This window comes from Lingula anatina, chromosome 10 (genome assembly GCF_051362555.1).
Source record: "Lingula anatina isolate TDL-2025a chromosome 10, LinAna3.0, whole genome shotgun sequence".
NCBI lineage: Eukaryota > Metazoa > Brachiopoda > Lingulata > Lingulida > Lingulidae > Lingula > Lingula anatina.
In genome coordinates, this window is record NC_141776.1 from 4,188,443 (window position 1) to 4,200,092 (window position 11,650).

Consider the following 11,650-nt stretch of genomic DNA (forward strand, 5'->3'; position numbering starts at 1 on the left):
AACAAGACCTTGATTTTGCCAAATTCAGTTTTTTTTTTTCAGAATCATCATGAGCAGTTCAATTTCAGAAAAAAATTAAAATCAAATCGAAAGCTCTTTTGAAAAAAATCTTATGGCCACGTTGGACCACTAAATTCTTATCCACTTACCGAATAATCTACTTGTCCAAAGAAAAATGTGCTTTTCAACCAGAGTTAACTTATCAAAACTCACATTTCTAAACATTTCTGACAAAACACTTGGGCAAAAATTATCACTTTATTTTGTCCAAATTTTATGAGTAACTTCCATATGAGACATACACTACTTTCATTCTACGACAAATATGCAACAGAGAAAATCCTCTCTAAAAGCCATGTTTTATAATCCATTCTGATGGCTAATTGAATTGCATATTGTTTAACAAATGTTTTTCAATTATCACTTTTACCTTTCCTTTGTAAATGCATTACCATTCAGATTGAAAACCGGAGACTAAAAAACAAGGCAACCCATGTTATTTGGTAAAGATTATGGCACCCATATTTTGGTGCACGATATTCCAATATAACTAATTCTGATATTAGCATATTTTACCAAAACAAAAATTTTAATTATATTAAAACACACCATGATATCAAAGTTTTAAATTCTTTGGATCGTTATTAGGATTCTGCTAGTTTAAAAAGGAATTTCATTTAGTAACACTCACCTTCCACTGTAGGGATACATACTATAGCTAGGCCCTGTACATTTTTTTCATTAATAATCCAACTAATACAAAGTAGTTATAAGTATAGTATAATTATGTAGGTAATATAATACCAAATAATCACAAAAATTGTACAGGTTAAACCATATTGTGCTTAAAAGCAACAACTGCAAATAAAAGTTAAAAAATGTTTTTTGTCTTCATAACAGCAGCATTAATCCTATAATTTGGAATTTTTTGAAAACAGGAAAATATGAACCCATTAACTAAGAAAAAAAAAAAAAAGAAGAAAAAAAAGAGGGGGGGGGATTAGTTTCAATGCCCCAGCACTTACATATGTTAATATGTTATCATCATTTTTTTGCTGAAGATAACTCAATGTTTACACATAAAATTAACTTAGGTTGACCATCCAAGAAATGACTATAAAAAATTTCATTGGCGCATTTTGTAGGCATTACTTTTGAAAGTTTTCAATCACAGTTTTCATGATATGTCAGAGAAAATAAGGCTTTCATTGGTTTATAACCAGTCTCCTCGTAAAAACATAAATAAGAAAAATATATAGACCATAACTTTAAATATCACGCATCAGAATTATGTCCATCAGCTTTGCTGGAAGCCCCAAATTCTGTTGTAGTTTTTTGGCACCACATATCACATTGCCTGCATGGCTTTGCAGACCAAGTCTTAGCGACCTTCGGGCACAGTCCGACAAACTTGGCATGCAACTGTATTGACCAATCAAATCCTTTATAACAGAATCTGAACTTGGGTCATCGCCAGGGCGCCTTCCGTCGCCAACAGCCTCCACTCCCTCGTCAAACTGCTGGCTGACGGACGGTCTACAACCAGCCGCCAGTAGCAAAGCCATCAATTCCAAAAGATCCTTATTGGAGTTGTTCTGCTTCAGAACCCGATACAGCACCCAAAACAGATTGTCTTCTGGACATACTGCGTCCGCCTCTATCAACATCCTTGTGATCTTCAGATAGGTGGCAAACTTCTGACTGGTAATATTTGCAACTCGCAGCATGGCGGACTCCAGCGGAATGGGGTACCTTTGCATTATATCTTCAATTTGAATTTTGGTTCTGGTGTTTACTTTTGCCCCTCTATTAAGCAGTATCTCTACAAGTTCAACGTGGCCTTTTTGTGTGGCAAGAAGTAATGGTGAGACATGACTTTTAGTTTGCAGGTCACAATCACATCCGCGTTCTATGAGCAGTTCAACAAGTCCACGATGGCGAGCAAGGACTGCCAAGTAAAGCGCTGTTCGACCTCTTCCATCCTGCCAGTCAATATTGGCTCCATGATCCAAGAGAAGCCCAACTAGGTATTCATTCCCATAGCTGGCAGCACTGTGCAAGGGGAGCCTACCCTGCAAATCAGGCACATTTACGCAGCATTTCTTCTTTATAAGCAACACTGCAGCCTCAACCTTATGATTAATAATAGCCTTATGAAGAGGTGTCCTTTTCCAAACATCCTGTAAATTTATGTCAATCTTACAACTCAACAAAGCTTCCACGGACTTCACTGTACCCTGGGCTGCAGCAAAGTGTAAAGGAGTCATCTGGCTGACATCTTGGGTGTTGGGGTTGGCGCCATTTTCGATGAGGAGTTGCACACATTCCCACCACCCCTTCTCAGCGGCCAAATGTAAAGCCGTCGAACCATATTTGTCCACCTATTTTACAACAAATGCAGGGATGTAACACAAAGAAAATATAATCTTCATTGTTGGAAGTATAACATTGCTATTGGTTAGCAATTTTTGGCTGGTATGTTTTAGAACTGTAGAATATTAAGGTTTCATCTTATTTGCATAACACACTGAGAGGAATGTGAAGCACAAATTAAAACAATTTCATTGTCTAAATGCATACCCTGCACCTCACATTGTTATTATCATCATTTATAATTATTACTTTTGTTATTATTATTATAATCATTAAGAATTCCAGTAAAAAGTTACATAACTATTATCCCATACATAGACCTCTAACTAGACATGGACTCTGGCAGTCATATAACATGTACCTTCTGATTAATGTCCAGTAGTGGATTGAGGAGGGTGTTCCTGACCGTAGGCAGATGACCGGTGGACACTGCATGGTACATGATATTGGCCAGACTGGCCTTCATCAGCTTCTGCTGGTGCCTGCTCCGAGTATTGCCCATCCTTGTCAACCAGGGTCTGGAATTATGAATTGAAAAAAAATCTTAAAACAGAAACTACTTTTTTTCAGTCTAATTCTGGACTAATTGCTGTGGTCAGGCCTTGTAAACGGATCTTTTAGCATTTTAATCATATTAAAATATGATTAGGTTTATTTGGGTGCAAAGCTGAGGACTGTGGAAGTATTTATTCACACGTACTTGAATGAAGTCAAAAGTAAAAGATGTGTTGGCATTCATTAGGTGTGTGTGAAAGTTATCTTCCAGAGTTTCTCTGAGTCAATGGAAAGTAAAAGAGATAAACATGACAATTTATAGCAATTTGTAATAAACATCTGAATTAAATTGAATAAAGCAACCTTTTTGATTTAGAACTGAGACTTCAGTTCTGTTGTTAATGAGACCGGCATCGCTTGCTGATATTAACACCCATATTAACCACATAACCCACAAATTAACCAGCACTACCAGAGTGGATCATGAATGTTAGTGCTAGGTATCGCTTTGTTGGTGCTAAATAGTTTAATGGTGTGTTGGTTAATTCATGGGTTTTGTGATTAATATGGGCGTCAGTGCTAAAATATCTGCAGATAGTGTTAGTACACGCCTAATCCGTTTATAAAGCCTGGTGATGGTCAGTTTTCCGTCCCTCATGCCCCCTCTCCTGGATCCTGATATTCTATAGCTACTACTACCATAGAGATCCAATGTTGATTGCATTTTTTATGCTTGAATAAGGTACAATTAAGCTTAATATATGTCTAATTCTAAATTCCTTCTGATAACTGTTTAACCAGTGAGAGATCTGCTAAAATCAAACAAAAAATTCTTATAACAGTGTATGTTTAATCAAAAATGTATAAATGTCAAATTATTTTTTCTTAAGTAAGAATTTATAGATATTTACCTGTAACATTCTATTCTTTACTCCTTCACAGTGCTTTATTACAGCAGGCAGTACAGAATCAAGGCTTGCTTCATTATAAAAACTTCAGGCAGCACTCGGTGGCAGAGATTTTCCATATATATCATAGTTCACACCAGTTTCTCTTATGCAGCTGAAATTATAAAATATCAACATGTTATCAATGATGTGTTGTTTAATGGTCAGGTAAACTCCAGAGAGATTTTATGGGATTTGGAGGAGAGCAGACTCAGAATTAATAGCAGGTAATAGAGGTGTGGCAACCTATAAAAGACAACAGAAGTTATCAATGGATATTTTTCTGATTGTTTTTTTCTTTAACTTAAAAGTTTTGTAGATTCAACAGTTCAAGCTCATCATGTTTTGTACACATATATGCACACACATGCATACATGCACACACACACACATATCCTATTCTCAAAGGAACTCAGTCAATATCAGAATATACAATGACAACTCAGGAGCCAAGGCAGTTTTTACTTTGCGTCAAATATGCTGGTTTAACACTTGTTTGATGTTGCCATTATCAAAAATGTTAGAGGCTGAATTTATCAAACAAAACAAATGATCTGACATGCACAAAACATTCTTTGCAGATGAAATGATCAAACAACTCAAATTTGTTGTCACAAAAAAGAAAAAAGGCTCCAAATTCAATACCCTGTGTCTCACATTTGCCATTGGCACTGGTTGCCATATATATATATATTCAAATTTATCCTATCCAAGATTTTCCCACTAATTTGTGTTTTTCCTTGAAAATTTTTTCTCTTGCTCCTGAATCATTAATATGCCAGATCCTGCACTTGGATTCAATGTATTATACCAATTTAAAGCGATAATAACTCTTCGTTTCAGCCAAAAAATGAATTTTCCTGGAGTAAACAACAATTTTCCCATACTTACCAATGATTAATGAATCCATTTTTACATTCAAAGTTAGTCCCTGGTTTTTTTCTAAAAAGTTTGGTTTTTTGTTAAAATCTCTTAAGAGATTTTAACAGAGTATAGCCATCAATGGAGGTCACGTGGTCTTAAGACAAGCTCAGATATCAGAATAATAGCTATAACTGCCTTTTTTGTGGTAAAACAGAATATATTATATTTCTATGAGTTATTCACAATGTTTTTATTGTGAAATATAGATCTCATACAAAGAGTTATTATCCCTTTAATTAATGATTAAATATTTAAGCTCTAAATGGCAGGCCATCCACTTAGTCAATTTAAATTTCCACCCTACATGCCTGTTATAAATGTTATAAATGTGCCTGGTTTAAAAATTTAGCTAGCAGCCATGTGGAAATCAGGGTAAATTCTTCTCTGTACACCAGGTCCCAAATATGGGATTTCCTACAGAGGGCGCTGTTCCAAGACAGAAAAAAAAAGAAACTACAGTAATAGCTCAATACATTTGAACAACCACAATGAATAATTAACCTTCTCTACACAAAATTCACTTTCTTTTTCATACTTAATTTAATGATTTATAAGTTCTTTAAAGTTGAGTAATTCATGTCAGTAAATTTTTGGGTGTCTAAAAATGAAAAATCTTGGTGAAGTATACCTGCAAAAAAATCACAAAAAGTGATGCATTGGAAAATTTATAAAGATTACCACATGGAAATAATTGCTTTATAAGTGAACCTGGTGACAAATTTTCATCAGTCTGAGAAGTCAAATTGGAGAGGAGACACACGTACAGCAAAGTCATGAAGATGATGAAGTTCTGTTTTGTTTTAGTATTTCTACTGTTTACTATCCCCCAAGGTGAGCTTTCAGAGAAAACAACTCATTTAAAACCAAAATGATGTATATTCACCAATCTAGGTAGATTTACTTAAAATGTAGAATTTAATTTTTAGGTTTTTTAATGCATTTTTTTTTTTTTTGTACAATTTTAAAAGACATGAACAGAAATGCAGAAGACTATTTAAAAGATCTTGAAAATGCAAATATCAAGGGTGTGAAGCTCTATGGCTGTATTCCCAGAGCTTTTAGATCGATCTATCCCCGCGCAGAGTCTCACTAGATTACTGTCAGATAATCCGGTTTAAATGTCCGTCCCGCCTACTACAAGCTGTAAGGGGGTAATTAACTTTCGTGTCCGCTCGGCTGACAGCTATTTAGCGTGAACCCCCAGGGAGTTAGGTCGATCTAAAGTAGATCTATCTATTCTCTGGAAATGGGGTCTATGTTGGGGGGGGGGGGGGCAGGGGTGGACATAGGGTAGAAAAAATCTATACCCAAATATCCAAATTTTAAGATAATCTGCAAGACTCTCATCTCTAGTAGGGGGCGGGGATTCAGGTTTTGAGCCATTCACCCTTTCAACTTGGAAAAAAGTCAACTCTGGGTAAAATGTGAACTAGTTACACAAAGATTTCATGGTAAAAAGGTCCACTTTTTCAGAAAAAGAACCCCTCCTTTGAAATTGCTGGCTATGGGCCTGATATTTTTTCATAACAAGCAAGTTTGGTTTGCAATTTAAAATTTATATTCAGCTGACACCAAAGTACTTACATATTTGTACTAGGACCACCTTAACTATATATTCATTACTGGTAAGTCAATAGTGATTTACTCAGTATTTTGTGGGTTTTCCACAAGCATATTCTGCTGCAATCTTTACGAAAATTTTGGCTAAAAAATACATGCACTATTATCTATTTTAAAGCACATTGAATAAAAATAATGTTTTCCACTCATCTCTTCTTTAGAAGCCCTGTCACAGACTAATCTCTGCCAAAAAGATGCAGATTGTGTTGCCAATAACTACTGTCGTGGCTGCCTGCCCACAGTGAACCCAACTTGTGTCTTAGAGACCAAAGGACGGTGCACTTGTCCCTATTGTGGTCCATACTAGAGCAGGTAAGTTTTTAATTTTAGTATTCATTTAGTATTCATTTTCTTTCGATGCTTTAAAATCACTCAATCTGTTATGACAACAAGGCAGCAAAGCTGTCAAATGTACAGACAAAAAACAGAAAATAAATATGTAAAAAATAGGTCATTTTGTCAATTTTGATGCAATAATAAAAAATGCTGTCAATCAACATTCTATCAAAAAAGAAAAAAAAAACAGTATAACTTTTGTGAAAATGGTCTGTTCAAGCTGATTTTCTGACTTGACCTGCGTATTATGAATATTCATCAGTTCCCAAAGTTTCAAGCCAAAAAGTAAAACGGTTTTCCACTTATTGTGTTCTCAGTGTTGCATATATGGTGAAAAAGTGAAAAAACAAGTAATTTTTTTAAAAATGGCCAGATCATGCTGATTTTCGAACTTGACCTGCATATTATGAATATTTATCAGTTCTGTGAGTTTCAAACCAAAAGGTAAAATGGTATTCCACTTACCTTTTTATCGGTGCTGCATATATGCTGGAAAAAGTGGAAAAAACGCATAAATTCTCTAAAAATGACCCAATCATGCTGATTTTCAAACTTGACTTGCTTATTATAAATATTTATCAGTTCTGTAAGTTGAAAGCTAAGGTACAATGGTTTTTCCACCTATCGTGTTATTGGTGCTGCATATATGCTGAAAAAATTGAAATAAAAACAGCATAAATTCCCTAAAAGTGACCCGATCATGCTGATTTTTGAACTTGACCTGCGTATTAAGAATTTTCATCAGTTCTGTAAGTTTCAAGCCAAAAGGTAAAATGGTTTTCCACTTATTGTGTTATCGGTGCTGCATATATGTAGACAAGGCAGCAAAGCTGTCAAATGTACAGACAAAGAACAGAAAATAAAGATGCAAATAAGTGAAAAATTAAATTTTCACAAAAAACTGTTAAATTGCCAGAAAAATTTACCAAACAGACTGCGTTGCTTATTGAAGCTGTATGTTAGACCCATGTTTCTTTCCTGTAAGTTTGAGAACAGTAAGTGACATGATTTCCCTTAAATGGTCATCATAGGAGCAGTGCCCAAAATAGGGGTTTCTTCAAATTTTGATGCAACATTACATAATGTTTAACAGCATAATGACAATCAAATGTTATTAATAAAATATTAGTTAAAAAAAAAAAAAAAAAAAAAAAAACAGACTGCATTGCCTACTGAAGCTGTATTTTAGTCCCATGTTTCTATCCTGTAAGTTTGAAAACAGTAAGTGACATGATTTTCCTTAAATGGTCATCATGGAAGCAGTGCCCAAAATGGGGGTTTCTTCAAATTTTGATGCAATATTACATAATGTTTAACAGCTTAATGACCATCAATTTTTAATTATAAAATATTTGTATCACAGATATTCAGAAAATGTGACTAGCAAAGGTCTTCAGGCCCATGGAACTTCAAAGTCACGCCTTGATATATGTCCAACTAAGAAAATTGATGAGATGGGAAAAGTATCAATAGAACAGTGTTAAATGTCCAATTTCCTCCATTCTGAGATTCTGAACATAGTGGATGATTGAATCTGACAAACTGCAATGATATGAGTTTATTTCCATTTTTGACACTTTATTACACAATACATGATAACAAGTTTACCATGTTTTTTACATAATCAACTAACAATGTTGTAAAGATGCAGGAAATATCAAACAAACACTTTTAGGCATCTTATTAGTTAAATAATGAGACTTTTAACATGCCTAATAATTGAATCTGAGGAAATGTGAAAAAACAGTATAACTTCTTAAGTAATGGCCCGATTATGCTTATTTTCGAACTCAACCTGCGTTTAAGTAAGACTGACCACTCCTGTGAGTATAATTACAATTGGCCAATCTGTTTTTCTTATATTGTGTTATCAGTGTTGCATTTATATTGAAAATAGTGAAAAAACAGCATAAATTACCTAAAAGTGACCCGATCATGCTGATTTTCGAACTTGACCTGCGTATTATGAATATTCATCAGTTCTGTAAGTTTCAAGTCAAAAGGTAAAATGGTTTTCCACTTACTGTGTTATCGGTGCTGCATATATGCTGAAAAAGTGAAAAAACAGCATAAATTCCCTAAAAATGGCCCAATCATGCCGATTTTCGAACTTGACCTGCATATTATGAATATTCATCAAGTTCTGTAAGTTTCAAGTCAAAAGGTACAATGGTTTTCCACTTATCGTGTTATCGGTGCTGCATATATGTTGAAAAAAGTGAAAAAACAGCATAAATTCCCTAAGAGTGACCCGATCATGCTGATTTTCGAACTTGACCTGCGTATTATGAATATTCATCAGTTCTGCAAGTTTCAAATCAAAAGGCAAAATGGTTTTCCACTTATCGTGTTATCGGTAAAAGTGCACGGCGACGGCGACGATGGCAACGACGGCGACGGCGACGACAGACGCAGATGATGGCTATATGTACAGGCACATCTGTGTCTGTACATAAAAATTAGGCAGCAAAGCTTGCAAAAGTAAAGACAGTACATATTACCAAAGCATTTATTCTGCAATGATCCATCAAAATTGACAGCAAAGCTTGCAAATGTACAGAGAGCACATAACACCTCTGCATTTATTCTTCAATGATCCGTCCAAAGGACACATCATCTCTTTGTTTACAAATGTCCCATATTTCATACATAATATCAATCTTTTTTCTCAATTTCAGATAAAACCTGTGCAACATATGAATTCCAACAGCAAGAGATGCTTTACTTTTTAACGTGGACTTCTTTGCTCTGAAAGCAAATTTAGAAATTATTGTTGAATAACTTGGAAGTTAACCCAATAAAATATCTATAAACAACACATATTTTTTTTTTATCAGGAGTGCCATGCAACCTCTTTATTTATTAAAAGCAAAGTAATAATAATAAAATTAACAATAATAATAATAATAATCAGGATTTATTGTACCACTTAAAATCTATACAAAAGAGAGGCAGAGAGAGAGACCATTACAGGATTAAGCAGTCTTCCTTTCATGTAGGATCCACCATATAATTATTTGATCCTTGAACCAGTTGATACTTGGGTCTTCTATTCTAAATGGCTCCTAAGAGACTTGCATTACATAATTTAGATGTGCTATACTCAGCACCTTGGTGTGAAATGGCTTCCGCTGACAAATACAAATGTAAGTCTGGCAAGGAACACATATATTTATTACATATATTTATTACACATATTTGTTACATATAATCCCACAGGGTTAGATACATTACTGGCACAATAAATTTTAATTACTTCTAGCGGACACTGTAGTCAGAGTGCAGAAAAATATCCATTGCGAGCAATATACCTTTCCAGTTACTGCAACATTTCTGATTCTTAGAGTGGGATCAGCTTCCAAACATAGACTCAATCAGTTCATTTCAGTGCGGTGAGTGTGCTAGAGGCGACTTATCATATTTTAATTTGTTTAACAATTGCATTGTTTGTCTCAGTATTCAGCCTCACTATGCAGGTAAGGTCTGATCCCACACACCCTGTGTTTTTGTCAAGATGTGGATATTTATAGCCAAGAGAGTTTGAAACACAGGGTGGAATGAGCCAGAAAGTACCTACAGGCCCATAGCCTGCAATTTCAAATAAGGGGTTCTTTTCTGAAACAGTGGACCTTTTACCATAAAACCTTCATGTGCCCAGATCAAATATTACCCAGAGGGGACATTTTCCAGAGCTCTTTTTGAAACTAAACATAGCAGTTAATTTTCTGTGTTTTTAATTTGATTTATTTTATTTCATGTACCGGTAATTTTGTACATGTACCTCTTGCACACGCTCGGCTGTCACCTTGATTGGATAGTAAACGGTTGTCGTAAAATCGCTAAATGATATTAAAACCCGGTGCATAAACTTGAAACCACCAAGGACAACCTTGGACTGCCACATTAATCCAATACAATGCAAAAATAAACTAGAACAAGTGGTTAAAGCCTTCAAACCGAATGTCGTAAAGTCCCCATATACCTCCATAGAGACAATAAATTAGAGTCAGCTTGTGAAACAAAACTCAACCAACTTAAACATAATAATCGAAATAAAATACTGCCGGGCATCGGAGCGGCCTAAAACTTGGCACGCTTACCGCAAATACTGCAGGCTACATCATCCCGTCACTCGTTTGTAAATTCCGTGCATGGCATACGCACAATCAAACCGTAAAGCCAAATTCCACCTCTGATGTTTATTTTGGTCCACTCTAACCTCCAATTAAGAAAAAGAAGCCATGCCATTGGACAATACGACCTCTGCGGTTACGTCACTTCCTGATTTGAATAGTGTAGAGGACCAAAGTTGGTTGAGTTTTGTTTCACAAGCTGACTCTATTTTATTGTCTCTATGGAGGTATATGGGGAGTTTACAACATTCGGTTTGAAGGCTTTAACCACTTGTTCTAGTTTATTTTTGCATTGTATTGGATTAATGTGGCAGTCCAAGGTTGTCCTTGGTGGTTTCAAGTTTATGCACCGGGTTTTAATATCATTTAGCGATTTTACGACAACCGTTTACTATCCAATCAAGGTGACAGCCGAGCGTGCTCTTGCAGCTAAAGTAACTTGAGATTAACTTTTGAACCTTACACTTAATGCGTATTGCTTTGCATTTCACATCAAATCCCATAGTTCTTACCTTTTTTTTCCCAATACTAGTACATGTTCAACGGCTATGCCGCTTTCATTTTGGTAAAGATATCTGACAGATGAAAATTTGTCACTTTCAAAATTATGCTCTGTTTACAATTCCATTTCCGATGCTGGTGATAGAAAGTACCTAGCCACGATAATGTCGTTATATAGGACAGGTGCCTTTTTCTAGCACTGACCAGTACATGATACATAAAAAACTTTAAATGATATCAATGTTATATTATCAACGGAAAATGATATTTTGGAGAATACCTGTCGCTTATAGCATTTGATTTTCTTGAACGGCATACTGT

The 11,650-nt window shown here is 35.2% G+C and overlaps 1 protein-coding gene and 1 long non-coding RNA gene across 2 annotated transcripts; one reads left to right on the top strand and one right to left on the bottom strand.

Annotated features, from left to right (window-relative positions):
- Window positions 1–244: 244 nt before the first annotated feature.
- LOC106167103 (uncharacterized) lies at window positions 245–11,497 on the bottom strand. Its single transcript, XM_086997888.1, has 4 exons — window positions 11,341–11,497; window positions 3,780–3,930; window positions 2,735–2,891; window positions 245–2,381 (listed from the first exon to the last, which is right to left on the bottom strand). Exons 3-4 carry the CDS (start codon window positions 2,873–2,875, stop codon window positions 1,269–1,271), a joined length of 1,254 nt encoding a protein of 417 aa, XP_086854014.1. The 5' UTR covers window positions 2,876–2,891; window positions 3,780–3,930; window positions 11,341–11,497; the 3' UTR covers window positions 245–1,268.
- On the top strand, window positions 5,415–9,519 carry LOC106165924 (uncharacterized). Its single transcript, XR_015331489.1, has 3 exons — window positions 5,415–5,570; window positions 6,521–6,671; window positions 9,374–9,519. It is a non-coding gene; the product is annotated as an uncharacterized LOC106165924 (long non-coding RNA).
- Window positions 11,498–11,650: the final 153 nt, after the last annotated feature.